Genomic DNA, 19,865 nt, shown 5'->3' with positions numbered 1-19,865 from the left:
CACAGCCTCTTGCTGAGCAGAAATTACCTGCAAATTCACTATTACATCCAAAAGAAAGGTCAAAGGAAACAAATCTTTTCTATGAAACTAGCTAATATCCAATCTGTAGTAAACATTTACTCTGCTGTACTTAAAAAAAGCTTTTGTCATAATATCAAATTTGTCTTTACTAATGATAACAACAATTATGTATCAGCCAGCAATCATATTTCTATCAGCTATATTGTACTGATTCTGAAAAAGATAAAGTTATAGCATGCAAAACAAATTGTATACAAACCATGTATACTCCAAGCACAGGCAACTTAAAACTGTCTGAATAATAACCAAATAATGAAGTGCTTTATTTTCCGATATCAGATATATTTTGTAGATCAGCATTCTGGATCAATTCTTTACATATAAAAACCCATTTCAGATTTATTGCAAAGTTAGCATTTTCAGTCATTCAGTTTCCATGGTAATAATATTAGCTCCCTCTTGTGGTCAGTCATACCAAAAGCTGTACACACTTGCTGTTAACTGAATCTCCGAAGATTAAACATGTAATTTCGATTTGGAGTGGCTGCTTCTAAATTCATACTGATTATACAGATAATGCCTTCCATAAAGAAGTGTGGTGCAAATTCATTAAAATCGGTGGTACTTTAGCTAGCTGAAAGCTAGCCACTGGTATGTGTGCCTTCATTAATGTAAGCATGTATATGTACACACCAAGAGCAGGCAATCTGATAGACTCTGAGCAAGCTCCAAAAGCAGGATCTAATTGCCTACTTGTGATGATGGAAGATGTCAACAAATACATCTAGATGGGCTTAAATCCACCACCGTAACACCCAGATCCAAGCAACTGCTCAATATCTGCTCCAGAGTCCCCTAAAATGTTCCAGAGCAGAGTTTATAGTGTTGCAGCGGATTAAGTTGAGAGCAGCAAAGAAAGAAGGAGGGTGCTCCAGGTGCAGGCATATAGATGCTGCAAGCAAAGGGGAGAAAAATATTCCCTCTTGGATCATTTGAAAAGTGTTTTCCATCAGTGCAACTATTCTATTGAATCTTGGTATAGAATATTTTTAGTCTGTAGCTGTCATTAATACAAATTGGCTTGGCTAATAGGCCGGGATCGTGGCTGATATGTAATCCGAAACATCTGGAAGGTACCACATTATTGACCCCTGCTATACATATTCATCTGGAATAACATTCCACTAAGTCTAGTAGGATTCTTAAATAAGACCATTTATGAATGGCATTGTATATCACTTAAGACAACTTTAACTGAGATTTAGGGCCATCCTTTGCTAGACTGTACTCTGTCAATTACTGTTGATCAAAAGTAGACAACCTCCAAAGTTTGTTGTGTACATGCAAACACACATATGCATGTGCACACGATTGTTTTATAGTCACAACAAGGAAAGGCAACTTTTTTATGACTAGCTGTTTGGTTTTGACGTATAAATTGCCATTTATATTGGCATTTGACCTAACATCCTCCCCATAATGTTCCTAGTCAATGATCAATGTTTCACACCCCTAGAGGCTTGGTCACTGCTCAATAAACCACACAGTGCTCCAAAAACCACAACGTAGATCCCATGTGTCCCTTAGCACATTTGCCAGTTAGCACCTCCATGCTACAATAGCACCTGTGTGCTTCTCTTCTTCTCCAAGTGTATATTGGTCAATGCACTTTGGTAAAATGGTGATTCATGCCCAGATTTCCCAGCATGGGCATCTTTAAGTACTTTATAAAATTACTTAATTCCTTGCTTAGTTTGGCTCTGATAGCAACAAGAACACAAGATCTCATCAAAACATGTAGGCTAGAAGATGCCAATCTGCGAGGAAAGAGTGGTCTATCAGAGGCATGTGAATATGCAAAGAAACTATTTTCCAATTTAGTCTGCATTTTCCTTTTTTCTTTTCATCCTCCTACTCATTTCATGAACCAGTAAATGGGATGGAGATAAAGTTGACAAGAAGGAGGACTTTTAGCAAGGAAATATATTTCCTACTTTGATTGTTAAGCCACTCCACTCTCTTAATATCAGCTGGTATCAGCATTAGCAGCTTGCAAGTATCCAAATGCAACTCAGAACTCCCCCCAGGGCTGCCTGATAACTCTGTCCAAGTGGGACTCAGTGCCTTCCTCACCAGCAACTATAGATATGCTTTGTTTGTGCCAATAGCCCAAGCCTTGCAAGCACTTTGAAGTTGACCCTGCAGTTTGCCAACATTAAAGCCATTGCACTGTAACTAGTATACATCTGCTCTTCCAGGAATCAAAGCAGACTTTCTATTGGATAGATATATATGTCACTGCAAAGTGGACATGAAACTGTAATTAGAAACTCCAAGCACCAAAGCGTACACTTAAGAATTAGACTTCTGGTACCTCAATTGTGACAGACATTTTGACATGTTAAAAAGCATTTCAGGCAAATGCCTCGACCATTCTAGTTCACTTTGAAGGAAGTCAGTCTAGACATTGGACATAAAGACAGCAATCAATTTATTTGCTGGTGCTGATCAAAGAGGGCTATGATTACATTATTATTTTTAAAATGTGTCTAATATTTTAAATTATTACATATATTTTTGAGACCAAAACGGATAACATAATTTCCTCATGATTTTAGAAACTTTCTAAATGCAATGTCCCCTTCTGTTACAAAACTTCTAGCATGCCATCTTTTGCCTGTTATTATTCCAAGCACGAGACCCCAGGATGTTTTCATTACAAAATAATATATGAACCAATGATGTGTCGGTGGACTTTGGTTTCTGTACAAAACAAAGATACTCATATGGAAACATTTGATCCCAACATCTAAAAAGTGACCTTGTTCATATGATACCTAGTCATTTCTAATATAAGATACCTTGTTCCATGCTGTTCAGATATTATGGGCAATATTTACAGAAAAGGAAAACAGAGTATTTGTATACTTTTCCCATGCTGAAATAATTAGATGTTGAGTTATTAATTCAATCTCAAAAATGCCGCTGAAGAAAAACAGCAAAAACACAATTCATTTATTTGCTGTGATGAACATGAATGTGTGCGCATTAAAGCAATTCCCACAACAGATTTGCTCAAGTTACTTTCAAGTTCAATAAATAAAGAGGGATAAGAAACATTTAAGCAAATACCCCGTAGTATTTATATAAGGCAACATTTATAGAGTAACAAAAGCATCCAGACAACAAACAGAAACCTTAAGGAAAAAAATGCAGTTATTATGTCGACTTTGTGTTCCATACCTCAGCTGAAAAATTCAATTAATTTCAGAGATGTAAAATGTACATACATTTTACAAATATAAACCAGAATAGTATATGGAAATCAGTACATACATTTTGTTGATAATATTTACAGACTTTAAAATATCTAGTTAGTTTTTCACATACCTGGTGGACATCTGCATTCAGATGGTGTTTCTCTTGCTGTGCGTAGTTTAGCCAATCCTTCATTCAGTTTCTGTTTGAAAAACAGAATACAAACAGATATTTACAAAAAAGTAATATATGCGTATATGCTCTGAAAATAAATTGTTGTGGTTAATCACTTACATGAAACAACCGGAATTAAGCATTGCCCCATAGATTTTGATGGGGCATGTTTAAATCTGTTCTTCTGAAACCATTAGACTTAAAATATTGGATTGTGCTCAATACGTTAACATGTGTGAATCATATTCTAAATTTCAATAAATGGAGATTTGGGTCACTAGCTATTTCCTGGGTGTTTTAGTGTTAGCAACAAAAATGCCAAGCCCATTGATGAATAATGTTCACCTATATCTGGGCCTAAATCCAATTGTTAAACCCAACTAAAGCAGGCATCGTTGAGATGTACATCAGTGGTGTTTTCACAAGACTGATTCATTCAATGGGTTTAGTTCAGCTGAGACTAGGAATTCAATATAGCTTTTGGTCATGTTAATGGGTCTCTTGGAGGAAGTTATCTACAGGAAAAAATTCCAGGAGAAACATGTTTAAAATGAAATATAAGTGCCAACATTTCCATGCTTGGAATGGCCTATATAGGTTAAGTGTGGGAAGATCTTAACAAGAAAATTGGGCTCTAGATAGAAACAAATGGGGGAGTATTTTTGGTTCATTAAATAAGGAGAAAATAATCTACTTGAATCAACAACCCATTAGCTATAGTGGATACGTGGTATCCGCTGATGTTTGGTTCTAGGATCCCCAAAGGGTACCAAAAAATCATGAATGCTCAAGTTCCAATATATACGAAAGCATTGTTGAATGGCGGTCCTTATATTTGAAAAGTTTGTTTTCATTTTTTTTAATGTTTCAAGCTGTAGATAATTGAATTTGTGGATACTGAAAGTATACTGTATTATTTATTTTCCAATTTTTGAATTGTTGAATCTTTTCAGGGCATCACTCACAAACAACCAGGACTCATAATTCCACACAATTTGCTTAAGACTATCATAATCACAGTGACTAGGACACCAGAGAAAAAATCCACTTAAAATCTGGTTTCTGCCGCCTGCAGAATTCTGAGGTTTATAGTTTAGGAAGGACCTAAACTTTAACAGCCTCACTAAACGACAAACCCCAGAATTCTGCAGGAGGCAGAAACTGAATTTTAAGTTGTTTTCTCTCTCTCGTGTGATGAAGTGACTGGAGAAAGAACTGAACCACAGGCACTTTGCTACATTTCCCTGTTGCACTTGGAAAGCAAAGCTTCTCCCTCACTTCCAAAGGCAGAAGGAAAGTAAGCTGCTGATGTAGAAAAATACTCACTGTACCAGTGTGGTGTGTGTGTGGGGGGGGGGGGGGGGAAGGAAGCATGTAAAACCAGTGAAAGAGAAAAAGCAGTAAGCAAAGAGGGTGCCAGAAGGAAGCAATAAAGGGGGGGGGGGGGAGTGGATAAAACAAAAGCGTATGAATAGATACAGAAAAGAATGAGCAGAAAGACTGAAAAGGGAGGGGTTTGGACAATAGAAGATGAAAAAGAGGGCTAATACTCTGTGTAGTTTTTAAAAAAATGTGTGAATGGGTATAGGGAAAGTATAAAGAGAGAAGTGAGTGGATAAGACAAATATGTCTCACCCACTCTCTTTTTGCCAAGGGAATACAAGGCTTTATTATTTTTAAGCCCCATGCTCCTGTGATAAACCACTTCCATAAAAATTCAACTTCTGCTCGAAACTAAATAACTAAATGGAAGCATACCTCTATACAGCAATAATGCATTTTCAAGGGATGTTTACCATAGCATGTTTACATATAATATATATAAAACTAGCCACTAGTCTGACTCTGAGCAATGGTGCAAAACAACTGCCAGCAACATTGACATCATAATTTGGTCATGGTCTAATGAACTGCATGTCATTTCTGCCATTGTGCTTTAGTTTAAGATATATATTTAAAAATATAGAAATATATTGTATTATGTATATAAATGCAAAGAAAGAAGCAAAGAAAAATGATGAGATGGAGGAAGGAATCCAGAAGATGTGAATAGTGGCTAGGCATATACATTAATATAAGATGACTATAAATGCAAATGCACATTCAAATAAATTCTCACTTGTGGCAACCCCAAGGTGTGTACCTATCCTGGGGTATTCTTGGGAGCAGGCCTACCCTTACCTTCCTCTGAAGCTGAAAAAGTGTGGCTTGCCCAAGGTCACAAAGCAGAGATTTGAACACTGACAAAAATATACTTTAATTATAGTTGGAATCTATTAAAAGCATACATCAACGTATAACATTAGGCAACAACCCCTTCTGACCATTGAATATGGTGAATATTTTATATTTCCAGTATTGGGGTATAAGCCAGGTGGGGGCTAACTAAGTAGGTGGACTGGTCAGTGCTTCACTAAAACAAAACAGAAGTCCATCATGACAAAGGGAGGTAGTCATAATTTTTTTTACAAAAAGAGATTTCCTGCATCCAACCATGTTGGAAAGTTTCCAACATTGCATTTTTGAGCAAGGGACTGAAATGTATTGTGGTCATCAGATCCAGGTGTTTCTGGATTATAAACATTATCTAGATCTATTTCAATTTAGTTTCAGTCCTAATTATGGGACATAGACAGCTTTGGTTACATGGTGGAGGACCTACACTGGAAACTAGAGGGGTGTGTGTGCCCTTGTTGGTCCTCCTGAACCTCTCCACAACTTTCCATACCACAACAATGGTATTGTTCTGTTTGCTTCACTGTGGTGGGAATTCTTTCCTGAAGGAGTAAATCAGAAAGTGGTGCTGGGGGACTCTTGCTTTATGGCCATTGGCTTGTGGATCCCTCAGGATTGGGTTCTGGCCCAGCTGGTTAACTAGCAGACATAAACTCTGCTTAACAGGGACATAAAACTGCAGAGAGAGGCTGCCTGGAGTTTGAGGGATTGGTGACATTGCTAATGTAGATAACATCCAACTCCACTTCAGTCCAAGGAAGTTGTTTTAACTTTAAACTGCAGCTTGACATCAGTAATGGACTGGATGATGGTGAACAAATGGAAATTTAATTCAGGCATGCTAGAGAGGTGTCCCTGGTCAGTTGAAAATTACATCAGGGAACAGTGATTTAGTCTGAGCTAGATGGGGTTACACTCCCTTGAAGATGCAGGACCTCAGTACTCAATTTAACCTAGAACATGGAAGCTCAGGTTTCAGTGGTGGCCCAGTGTACTTATGTACAGGCTTATGGGCCAGCCACACCTGTTCCTAGAGATGTCAGATCTGACCATGATGACACATGCCTTAGTTACATCCTGTTTGTATTACTGTACATGCCCTCTGTGGAGCTGCCTTTGAAGGTTATTTAGAAACCTCAGCTAGTCCAAAGATGAGCAGCCAGATTATTAACTGGGTCTGGCTACAGCTCTATTGTGCCTATCCATTTCCAGGCAAAATTCAAAGTGTTGATTATAATCCATAAAGCCTTAAATAAGACAGGTCTTGGTTGTCAGCAAAGTAACCAGGAAGAGAGGGGAAATCCTTCCACCCCAACCTCATGAGTCTTTTTCATTCAGGGCTGGATACAAGTGCTGGTTAATGGGATTGCTCTGCGCTTGCCCTTGCAGCCCATTTCCAAGGTGCCCATATGTTGCTATTGGCTGGCAGAAGGCATGTGAGTAAGCGTCTGGGATGTCTGCTTTTTATAGTGCCTTTGTAAGTAGAGTCCTTCTCCTTCCCTCTGTTCTCTTTCTCCTTTCAAAGCTGTTTGAGAAAAATATATTGTCAAAGTTTTTCATGGCTGGAATCACTGGGTTGTTGTGAGTTTTCCAAGATGTATGGTCATGTTCCAAAAGCATTCTCTCCTGATGCTTTGCCTGCATCTATGGCATCCTCAGAGGTTGTAGGTTTGTTGGTGGGAGAAAGAACCCTTGTCTGTTTGAGGTAGGTGCAAATGTTTTAATTGGCCACCTTGATTAGCATTTAATGGCCTAGCGGTTTCAAGGTCTGGCATCTTACTGTCTGGGGGAATTCTTTGTTGGGGGTGATTACCCCACCCTGGACATTCCACAGATATATAAACCCCATTTTCCTAGTTTCCAGCAGACCTCACAACCTCTGAGGATGCCTGCCATAGATGCAGGCGAAATGTCAGGAGAGAATGCTTCTGGAACATGGCCATACAGCCTGGAAAACTCACAACAACCTATTTGAGGAAATACTCAGTGGGTACTAGATGGGTGACTATCCTTTCCCCAACAGCAGAAGTGGGTGGCTGGTAGCTAAACGTTTTGGATTTCTGGGATTTCCGGATAAGGGAAATTCAACGTGTATATATAAATTTAGCTGATGTGGAAACACACAGGATTCAGCCACACTGATATTTCATTAAACTCCAAATTGCAGGAATTATCATTTATATTTATTTTATCTAGTAAGCTCTACTAGTGCTTTTGCCAAATACAGGGTGGAAAAGGATAGGCAGACAAAGGAAAAAAGATCCAATCCCTACTCTACTTTGTCACCATACTAAAGATGTCAGGTTTCAGCTAGATTTTGACTTTCAAACAGACATTTTAATGATGATATGGATGGTAGGAAAGGCTACTAGTTAAAAGTGTTGCGGAGCTTGAAGGTTGAATCAGAAGGAATGATTACATCCTGATGAATCTTACTCACTGATTTTTCCTGCAAATAAACCCCATATAAACATTAGAAGAAAAGTATAGCATCCCAACATTGTTGTTGACACCTCAAAACTTTGAACTGGGCCACAATTGGAATGGGGGTGTGTTTGGTTTTGGGTTTTTTAAACTTTTAAATGCTACTAGACAACAACAAATCTATTGTGCACAAAACTATTCTGCTTTGTTTTCACTTAAATATTTCTTCAGACTGCACTCATTAACATTTTTACTACAAGTATGAGAACTATGCACTTCGAAATGGAGCTTTTGTTATGGAACAAATATTGCTTCATTCCATACATGTGAATTCTAAAAATGTCTAGAATGAACTGGATTAGGTATCTTGGAAAAGTTTCTGTTAAATAGCAAAAGGTTCCTGATATCATTTCAAGCCGAGCTTTTAAAATACAGGTCTACTTCTGGTACCAAAGCCTCTGACAACAAAGGGGTTTTTTTTTACACCTGTCCAAGTTTCATACCCCTTCTACACTGCCATATAACCCAGAATATGAAATAAGATAATCCACATTATCTAATTTAAAGTGAATTATATGAGTCTACGCTGCCATGTAATCCAGTTCAAAGCAGATAATTGAGATTTTATGTGGCAGTGTAGAAGAGGACTCACCTTTCCTTTCTTATCCTCTCTCTCACTGAGGCAAAATCTATAAGATCATAAGCAGCATTAGGAGGATGATAAATGCATGATGGACTTGGTGTTGGATTATAGCAGCAATAAGCAATGCAGCCAACAAAGTTGGAACTGGGAAAGAGCAGGACTTTACTCTAGCCAAGTTTATTGCAGCCATGAGTTCCTGCCTACAAAAGGTAAGGTGGCCATACATCCTGGAAAACTCACAGCAACCCGGTGTCTTTGAATGTTTATGTTTGCTGAAAATGACAGTTTGAAAAAATGTATCTTTGTGTCAGGTTATTGGGTATTGAAATTGTGAGAAAGTTGTAAAATGTAATTTTGAACAAACCTAACATTTAATTTAAAAACATGGCGATGTTGTCATAAAATTATCTGCCACTACATTCTGAGAAGGAGTTCATGGTTTTGGGGAAAGTAAATTGTTTTTACTCAGAATGTGATACTCTACTTATCACAGAGTCCAGAGTAGGAATCCAGTGCTCCATCTGGATAGGTTTCTTGGCATCAATCACAATTGCTACAGCCTGATGATATGGACAAGACACTTGATTCAATTTGGTCCACCACATGTTGGGTGCAAGCAGCCCATTTGACCGTTAAAATCTAGCAGAGAAGAATGAATTAGGTGGGTCCAGACATAGTCAGTGCCTCACGATGACAGGAGGAGCAAGTGCCTGCCGTCTTGCAGAAAGTTGTGGTTCACTCACTTCTGAGGGAGACCTCCCTGGACCCAGCATATCAAGCAATGAAAACATTTCTGCACCACTGCTAATATTATCTCTATATTGTGAGAGAGTTAGAATAAAAATAAATACATGGAAAATAAATGTTAGGAAAAGAAGCTTGAGTGTGTAGTGGCTAGTCAATTTCAGGCATTCTTAGACAAAACACATTATTTCGACCCATTTCCACTTGGCTGTAGGCCACTGAAACATTCTTAGTCACTCTGACCCATGACCTGTTTTGTATTAAAGATTTGTATTAAAAAACCCTCCAGAAGGTCTGACTTACAAGTGAAAATGAGGTTGTTCACAATCTTTGTATTAAAGATATCCTGATAGGATGAGTGATAAGACAGAAGTGGTTCTCAGGCCTGGAAAGTAGGGAGGCACCTATTTTGGTGGATTTCTAGATAGATAGCTTTGTAGTTCTTTCGCAGTTGCAGCCTTGCCTGAATAGGAATAATTTAGCCATAGTAGTCCATGTACTGGTGACTTCCCACTTAGACTATGGCAGTGCAAGGGATTGTCTTTTTTGACAAAGAGGAAAGACCAGTTGGTCCAAAATGCAGCATTTGGACTCTTGACCAGATTATTATATAAAATCCTGTCTTTTAAAAAATTGCACTAGTTGCTAATACATTTCTCATTTGATTATGAAGTACAGTAGAGTCTCACTTATCCAACATAAACATTGGAAAAGCAAAAATGTTGGATAATAAAGGGGGATTAAGCCTATTAGACATCAAATTACGTTATGATTTCACAAATTAAGCACCAAAACACCTTGTTTTAAAGCAAATCAACAGTAAAAGCAGTTTAATGCATGGTAACATTATGTAGTAATTACTGTATTTACGAATTTAGCACAAAAATATCTCAATGTATTGAAACAGCTGGGGATCTGGGCAGGCTGCGTTGGATAATACAGAATGCTGGATGAGCGAAGGTTGGATAAGTGAGACTCTATTATACTGGTGATTGCATTGAAATCCATAAATGGCTTGGGGCCACAATATTTGAGAATCACCTTGCCTGCCCAAAGAACTTCTGTCTATGTGTTTCTGCCTAATATGAGGTAGGAAGATGTGGCAGACGGCCTCCTCTGGTGTATCATGGCCTGGTTATAGAAAAAAAAAAAACCCTCCAGGAGGTCTGACTTACAAGTGAAAATGAGGTTGTTCACAATTTAGTCCTGATGAGTGTTACAGAAATCCGCAAAGAGACATGATGTAAAATCCTTTAAGCTACCCTAACCAATTTTAATCTGCTTTTTAGCTTGTTAAAGTTTTTAATAGATTTTTCCTCCTATAAAAACATTTTTATTGTTCATACTGTTTTAAAGTAATCAGGCTGTTTTTATTGAAGATTGTACTGAGATTTTAGATAGAGGGCAGAATATAAATGTTTATATGAATCAATAACAGTGACGTCGGTGTTTTAAGTTCTATAACAGCAAGTCAAATTTCCTTTAAGTGGGAAATTCCATAATATGTTTTACTGAATTTTGAATGTGATATTGACAGAAATAGGCACAGATCAACATAGAAATATGTCAAGCTATTTCCCTCAACGTATTTCTCCCCAACTGATACATAGCAAGCTGGTTCTTGATGATGCTATTGTTGTATGCCTTCAAGTTGTTTCTGACTCATGATGCCGCTAAAGCAAACCTATCACAAGGGGCTCTTGATACAATTAATTGGTGGGGGGGGGGGGGTGTATTTGTCTTCCTCTGAGGTTGAGAGTGTGATCTGCACAAGTGGGTTTCCATGGCCAAGTGAGGATTTCAACCCTGGTCTCCAGAGTTGTAGTCCAATGCTTTAAACCACTACATCATGCTAGTTTCCACAGCACACTATGTCAAACTATAGTATAACAGGCCAGAGTCATTGGCATCACTACAACCCTTGTGAAAACTACATTTTAGTGACTATTTTAAGCCTGGTGTGTGGCAACACTGCTCTCTAGACATTGGAGCAGATTGGGGAAATTTTATTCTCTTGTTTCTTTTCTGTCCCTATTACTTTCCTTTAGAGCAGTGGTTCCCAAACTGTGGTCCACGGACCACCAATGGTCTGCAAGAACTAAAATATGGTCCATGGCCTTGCCATTACTACACAGTTACAATGGGAGTGACTAGTTTCGCGCAACTCTCTTACAGTGCTGAGGCTTATTAAATATGGTATTCTGTGGGTGGGCAGATTATGACTACTGGATGGCATATGTTCTGTATCAGAAACTAGAGCTGATGTGGTCTATCCAATCCAATTTTCTGAATCAGCACCCCAGATAACCAAACTGAATCTAACGTTGACCAAAAACCGATTTATAGCCTTTGTGGTACTAATGTTGGAGAGTGGTCCCTGGTCAAAGTGGCCCCTGGTAAAAAAAAAGTTTGGGAACCACTGCCTTAGAGCAGCAGCCCTCCACCCAGTGAGCAGAATCAGAAAGATGCAGCTTTTTTCAAGACTAAATTACACACTGCCCGAAAAAGAATCCAGCAATTCTAATGTTCACTACTTATTTTAAGTGAGCATTGAAAGTGGTTTAATTTTAAGCTCAAATGTTTAAGCGGCTGAGGGGGGAAAGGAAGGGACCTCAGGCTATTAGAAATTGTGGGTGTTGAAGTCCAAACCAACTGGAGCACTGAAGTTTGGCCATGGCTGTTCTAGATTGACTAACCTCAGCCTGTAGGAAAAGTTAGACTACAGAATAGAAAGAGTATCAATTTGTCTAAAAATAGATAATCAATTAACAAAGCTAGGGAAGTTTTTGTAGACAACCTGTTTATTCTCACCTAAGCAACACACTTTAATTTCCTGACACATCAGTCAGAGGTGCAATACAAGTTTCCTTTAGGACAAGGACTGATAGGTCAGGGGAAGGTCTCCTGGGAGAAATGCTTGCTCCTCGATGACAGGCTGTTCTTGTCCATAAGAATTCTTCTACGCAAACTCATTTGAGGTCTCCATGACGGTGACTTCACCTAGAGCCTCTCTCTTGGAACATTTTGTGCAGTGGGAGAGCGAGGCATAGATACAACGGGCTGCAACACAGCCTCCTTCAGAGTTCTCCTCTTTCAGCTAGCATGCCACCACTGATCTCTCCTCACATCTACTCCCTTCTTTGGCACCATCACACAGCTGCTAAAAATAACAAGCTGGCAATACAGAAAATAGGCAACATTATACCATTTGCTTCCCCTAGGAAAGAGTTGCATCAAAAAGTACGTCCATGGGTTACAGGTGCCTCCTCCAGAGTTTTATGTCAGTTATTTATATTGTTCAGATCCATCAAATCAACCTGTGGCTGGCAGACATGGACAGAATCAACAGGCAACCTTACAAATACATGTGTATAAGTATGATTGGGTTTTTATTTGTGTTCTTTTTCTCTTGAAATGTAATTAAAATATTGGAATAAATAAATATGGGGTGGTAATTTATCAGAGTTTATTTGATCCCATAGATTTAAGTGTGGCCCTCCAGATGCTACTGAGAGTATTTATTTATTGTATCAGAAGCAAAACGAGGGTACAGTTGCAATGTATTTTAAAAACACAAAGTTTTAAAAACTTGGCATTATACTAAATGTCTTTTGACCAGAGTGCCTCTGGTGTTGCTATAAGAAGATCTTCCATTGTACATGTGGCAGGGCACAGACTGAATTGTAATAGGTGGTCTATGGTTTGTTCTTCTCCACACTCGCATGTCACGGACTCCACTTCGTGGTGCATTTTCTTAAGGTTGGCTCTGCATCTCATGATGCCAGAGAGCAGTCTGTTCAGTGCCTTCAAAGTCGCCCAGTCTTCTGTGTGCCGGGGGGGGGGGGGGGGATTCTCATTCAGTCTGTGCCCTGCCACATTGAGGTTCTGGATTTTAGCCTGCCACTTTTGGACTGTCACTTGCTGAGGTGTTCCTGCGAGTATCTCTGTAGATCGTAGATTTAAGGCATTAGTGTGCTGGCTAATATCTGAACAGAGGATGGGTCGGAGATGTCACTGCCTTGGTCCTTTCATAATTGGCTGCTACTTCCCAGCAGATGACAGGTGGTACAATATCCGCTAAACAGTATATTTTCTCCAGTGATGTAGGGTGTAGACATCCTGTGATAATGCAGCAGGTCTCATTAAGAGCCACATCCACTGTTTTAATGTGGCGAGATGTGTTCCACACTGGGCATGCGTACTCAGCAGCAGGATAGCAAAGCGCAAGGGTAGATGTCTTCATTGTATCTGGTTGTGATCTCCAGGTTGTGCCAGTAAGTTTTCGTATGATATTGTTTCTAGCACCCACTTTTCCCTGATATTCAGGCAGTGCTTCTTGTAGGTCAGAGCATGGTCCCAGGTAACTCCCAGGTATTTGGTTGTGCTGCAATGCTCCAGTGGGATTCCTTCCCAGGTAATCCTCAGAGCTTGAGAAACTTGTCTGTTCTTAAGATAGAAAGCACCTGTCTGTGTTTTAGATGGATTAGGAATTGGCTGGTTTTGCCTGTAATAGGCAGTAAGAGCACCTATAGCTTCAGAGAGCTTCTGTTCAACCATTTCAAAGCTGAGAGTAGAAATGTAGCGTATAGACTAAATGAATGAATGAATATGCACCAAGTACAAAATCCAAAGTACTAATAGAAATGTTCTGTTTATAACAGAAGAGTATTCTCTAGGATACATTGACAAGTTATCCTGTGGCAATAAACAGGTCATGAAGGAAATATGCCTGAGAATTGTTGGACAACTGTCATATATGAATGACATATATGCCATAACAACTTGACTGTAGGAATACAAGCAAGCTGTTCACTCTGACCACAGCTGCTTACATGTAATGAATGATGTTTGTCATTCTCCAGGACCTAGATCTCTGAGATCTAGTCAAACTCTGTTATTCTTTTCTTTGCTGTTCACAATCAACACTGAATTGAATGAGAGGCAAGTATATACACACTGTTGTCAGGTTCTGCCTCCTGGTCCTATTTAAGAATTAAGTAATTTCATGCCAATTTTCCAGTAGTAGAGATATATCTACATAATGAGAAACATCATGGCTTGCTTACCTCCTTTTACATTAATTTTTGGGTAAAGTTTCACAACCAAACACTTCTGAACTGTCTTTCATTCTTTGTAATGCCAAGACAACTAACAGACAAATAGTGGGTTCTTAATGAAGCTTTAGTCTGGAAACACAAGACTGAAAGGTATACGGCTTAGATAAGTGGAAACAGCTGTAAGTTCCAGAGTCTCGTGGACCAAAAGGCTTTAGGTGCTATGCATATTAATGAAAACTACCTTCTTGATTACCATGTTGGCTCTGGATGATGCGATTTGTAGTACAATACATCTGCAGCGCACCAGGTTAGAGAAAGAGGATCTCAAATGACTCGTCATGTGTAATTCCCTAACTTTCCTGACATGAACTTTCACATCTGCTTCCTGAGCTGACATGTTACTCTGTCACACCAAGAAAAAAAAGAATCCTGTGGCATGTCAAAGACTTCCATATGTGTATGGCTTGAGTCTTCGTGACCTCCAACTCAAAAAAGCATGTGGTGCAATAAGTAAATTAGTCTTCAAAGCTGCTCTAAGTCCCGTTTTTCTATATCAATCATGTAAATGATTGCAACCCTATACAAAAATCCTTAGTGACATGTAAATAATTTTTTCCATAAACTTTGATGTAAGGCTATTCCTCTTCTGGGAAAGGCTGCTGTAGTACCTCTTATCTTGAGCAGTCTTGTTTATTTTATGGGCTTTACAAATCCTACAGAATAGGAGGACTGCAACAAATTTCATTTGTTAGAGCCAGCATATGTGCAGCGTTTGAGTGTTGGACTCTAAGAAACTGGCATTTTACTCCCGACCCAGCCGTGGAAACCCACTGGGTGACCTTGGGGAAGTCATGCTCCTCAGCCTCAGAAGATGGCAATCCCAAAGCTCCATTGCATTGAACTTGTCAAGAAAACCCTGTGAGAGAATTGCCATCAGTCAGAGTTGACATGAAGGCATATCCCAAAAATAATAACAGGGATTCCAGCACTCCACAGCAGACTTAAACAACTTCAAAGCACTTGTATCGAAAGGTTGACCCAACCATCCATGCTCAGTTTCAAAAGTGAAAGGTGCCTGTGATCAAAGCCTTTCCAGAAATCAAACACCCTTTTTTTAAATGTGGAAACCCCATTTGTTCTTAAATCCAAACGTATAGCTATCTCAGGGACATGATCACAGCAACCTGCCCATGCTCAGAAGCACTCTTATCAGCTCAATGTTTAGAGCAGTGTTTCTCAACCTCCCTAATGCTGTGACCTCTTAATACAGTTTCTCATGTTGTGGTGATCTCAACCATAACATTATTTTAGTTGCTACTTCATAACTCTAATTTTGCCACTGTTATGGATCGTAATGTAAATATCTGATATGCAGGATAGATTTTCATTCACTGGTCCAAATTTGGCACAAATGCCCGTAATACCCAAATTTGAACACTGGTGGGGTTGGGAGGGGGATTGATTTTGTCATTTGGGAGTTGTAGTTGCTGGGATTTATAGTTCACCTACAATCAAAGAGCATTCTGAATTCCACAAATGATGGAATTGAACCAATCTTGGCACACAGAGCTCCCATGACCAACAAAAAACACTGGGAGGGTTTGGTGGGCGCTGACCTTGAGTTTTGGAGTGTTAGTTCACTTACATCTAGAGAAAAGGAGATGGGTTTTGGGTGGGAGGATCTGCCATCTGTTTCCAAAAAGGAAGAGAAGGACAGGCAGAGAGATCTTCAGCCTTCTCTGCCAAAGAGGTTCCTAGATCATCAAAAATATGTGTTTTCTAATGGTCTTTGGTGACCTCTCCCTCTGAAACCCCCCTCACACACACACCCCCCCCCAGGGGTCCCAACCTTCAGGTTGAAAAACACTGCCTTAGAGTGCTTTCCAAATTCTGGTATTTAAGGGAATTTAGGACTTCAGCTCCCAGAATCCCTGATCATTGGCCAAGACAGAAGAAGCTGCTGGAAGTTGAAGTTCCAGAACTTGAAGGATTCAGGTTTGGAAATCACTACTGAGCAGGCAGTTTTGCAATCTGGCAATTGGGGGGGGGGGGGGGGGGGAGGAAGGATGTATGTGTGTTAGTGTACTTCGCAAGATCACCTTGAACCAATTGTTTCACATCTCATCCAAACCTCCTGCCAGAAAAAATGTCTGAAGGGTGAGAGGGGCCAAAGGGTCGGGATCATGTTGTGAGCTGAACTCCCTGGAGGACCAATGGAATAAAAATGTAGTGTGAAGGGAGCCAGACTCGCAACTGAAAGAAAGCTATGCCAAATGTATTGTCAAAGCTTTTCATGGCCGGAATCACTGGGTTGCTGCAAGTTTTTCAGGTTGTATGGCCATGTTCCAGAAGCATTCTCTCCTGACGTTTCACCTGTATCTATGGCAGGCATCCTCAGACCTCACAACTTTTGAGTATGCCTGCCATAGATGCAGGCCAAACATCAGGAGAGAATGCTTCTGGAACATGGCCATAAAACCCTACAACAGCCCTATAAACCTACGCTAAGCTATTATTCCATTCTAATCAGGTGGCCAATTGCAACAGTCACACCTACCTCCAACAGACAAGAATTCTTTCTCCCACCCTGGACATTATTCCACAGAGATAGATAGATAGATAGATAGATAGATAGATAGATAGATAGATAGATAGACCGACCGACCGACCGACCGACCCCCATTTTCCTAGTTTCCAACAGACCTCACAACCTCTGAGAATGCCTACCATAGATGCAGGCAAAACGTCAGGAGAGAATGCTTCTGGAACATGGCTATACAGCCCAAAAAGCTTACAGCAGCTGAGCTATGCCAGAGTTCACCATTGAGAAAAGCCAGAGAATCCCTTGGCTGTAGAATGCAGCTTGGCCCCATTTCTGCCATGGCTCCATGCTATGGAACCTGGGAGTTTAATTTGACAAGGTCTCTCGCCATCTCTGCCCACAGAGAGCTGTTGCCTCCCCAAATGACAACCCCCAGGATTCCTTAGCATGGAGACATGGCAGTTCATGAGGTGCCATGCGGCAGATGCAGCTGGGTATGTGTCCCCAGCGGTTGCCTTGCGACTTCTTGCCAGGGTCCCTCCCAGAGGCACCTGAGAGGGCGGCTGCCCTGCCAGGGAGGAGGAGGCCAAGCTGCGGCCTCAGCAGATCTAAAGTTCACGCCAAGAGAGGAGAAGCTCCGCCTCGGGATCCACTTTTAGGTCCTGCAGCAGGCGAGGGCTCGCCTCTGCCCTCCCCTCCCCTCGGATAGGATGAACCTTCCTTGTTCAAGCTCTGCCTTCGCTCACACCTTTTGCTTTGCCAAAACCAAATGGGACCGAGGAGGAGTTCGGGGTGAGATCTCTGGGGGGAGGGCGCTCCGAACGGGCACAATCAAAAGAAACCCCCAAGGGCCATCCAGTCCGACCCCATTCTGCCACCACCTAAACCTCCCCCGACAGATGGCCATACAGTCTCCAGAGAAGAAGACTCCATCACCCTCCGAGGCAGCATATCCCCCAGAAAGTCCTCTCTTTCTGTCCTCTCGGCTGGAATCACTGGGTTGCTGTAAGTTTTCCGGGCTGTGTGGCCATGTCCGAGAAGCATTCTCTCCTGACGTTTCGCCCGCATCTATGGCAGGCATCCTCAGAGGTTGTGAGGTCTGTTGGAAACTAGGAAAATTGAGTACATATATCTGTGGAAAGTCCAGGGTGGGATGACTATTCAAAACTAGGCAATTGGGGTTTGGAATGTCCAGAGTGGGGAAAAGAACTCTTATCTATTGAAGGCAATTGGCCACTTTGATTAGCATTGGATGTCCTTGCTGCTTCAGAGCCTAGCTTCTTCCTGCCTGGGGAATCCTTTCTTGGGAAGTGTTAGCTGACCCTGATAGTTTCCTGTCTGTAACACGTCCACACAGCCCAGAAAGCTCACAGCAATCTAGTGATTCCGGCCATGAAAGCCTTCGACAACACATTCAAAGACACCATTTGGGAGATTTTCTGTTTGTTGCCAGATAGTTGCAATTGGCCACCTTGATTAGCACTTAATGGCCTTGCAGCTTCAAAGCCTGGCTTTGAAGGATCTGCTTGATCCTCTGAGGATGCCTGCCACAGATACACGTTGTGGGGTCCTCCCCACCTCTGAGGATGACTACTGTAGAGGCAGGCGGAACGTCAGGAGAGAATGCTTCTGGAGCATGGCCATACAGCCCGGGAGACTTAGAATCATAGAATCAAAGAGTTGGAAGAAGACCTCATGGGCCATCCAGTCCAACCCCATTCTGCCAAGAAGCAGGAATATTGCATTCAAATCACCCCTGACAGATGGCCAGCAACTCCTCTCTGTCTCTCTGTCTCTTTCTCCGGCCTAGACTCACCTCCCGCAGAAGCTCGTCCACCTGAGGCTGGAGGGCGGCGAGCCAAGGCTGCCCTTGGAGCGGGCTCTCTGCGCCGGGGTCTCTCCGCCCGGCGACCACCTCCTCCTCGAGGGCGAGCAGCCGGCCCTGCAGCCGGGAGGTCTTGGCGCTGAGGAGGAGGCAGGCGCCCACCGAGAGCAGCGAGAAGAGCAGCGAGAGACCCACCGACACCCGGCCCACACCGCCTCCTCCTCCGCCGCCGCCACCCGCGGGGGGCTTCTCCCGAGGCTCGCCCATGGCCCGAGGAAGAGAAGAGGAAGAGGGGGACGCCGCCGCCGCTCTCGCCTTCAGGGAGCTGCCTTTCTCCTTCTTCTCCCTTTTGCCTCAGCTCCTGGCAGCCGGCTGCTGAGAAAGTGGGGCAGGAAGTTTGGGAAGCGTGGCCTCTTTCCCTCGCATGGCCCTCCAGCTGCGCGGGGCGGGGAAGGAGGGAGGGAGGGAGGGCGAGAGGGATGGGGAAGGAGCCAGCCAGGCCGGGAGGTGGGTCGTCGGGCTGGCTCTCCCCTCGCCGCTTTGGCAAGGAAGGAGGGAGGGAGGGGAGGAGACCCCCTCGGACCAAGGCTGCCCCTCCGCAGGGATCCCTAACCCAGTCTCCTCCCAGGGCAGGCAGGAGGGAACGAGGCCAGGCAAGCCCCAGGCAAGAGAGAAAGGTCTGTGGCCTTACCTGCCAAAGAGTGCTGGTGCCTCTCCAAATGACAACATTCAGCATTGAGGCATGGCAAGTCAAGTGGGATCAGTGTGGATCAGGCATGGGCCAACTTAGGCCTTCCTCCAGGTGTTTTGGACTTCAACTCCCACCATTCCTAACAGCCGGTAGGCTGTGGGAGTTGAAGTCCAAAACACCTGGAGGAAGGCCCAAGTTGGCCCATGCCTGATGTATGGCAAACCTATTACAGATACTTTTTTTTTTTTTTT

At 41.8% G+C, this 19,865-nt stretch overlaps 1 protein-coding gene across 1 annotated transcript in view; it reads right to left on the bottom strand.

Moving 5' to 3' along the window:
* The window catches only part of LOC137096183 (collagen alpha-1(XXIII) chain-like), a 251,519-nt gene extending 232,104 nt beyond the window's left edge, over positions 1–19,415 (bottom strand). Inside the window, exons 1-2 of the mRNA XM_067464801.1 lie at positions 18,915–19,415; positions 3,412–3,481 (exon numbers count right to left, since the gene is read on the bottom strand). Of these exons, the coding sequence (XP_067320902.1) occupies positions 3,412–3,481; positions 18,915–19,190 (346 nt within the window). The 5' untranslated portion in view covers positions 19,191–19,415. The remainder of the gene's footprint in view (positions 1–3,411; positions 3,482–18,914) is intronic.
* Positions 19,416–19,865: the final 450 nt, after the last annotated feature.

The sequence above is a fragment of the Anolis sagrei genome, chromosome 2, assembly GCF_037176765.1.
Source record: "Anolis sagrei isolate rAnoSag1 chromosome 2, rAnoSag1.mat, whole genome shotgun sequence".
Lineage (NCBI taxonomy): Eukaryota > Metazoa > Chordata > Lepidosauria > Squamata > Dactyloidae > Anolis > Anolis sagrei.
Note: the sequence above shows the minus strand (reverse complement) of the source record. Positions and strands in the feature narration are given on the sequence as shown.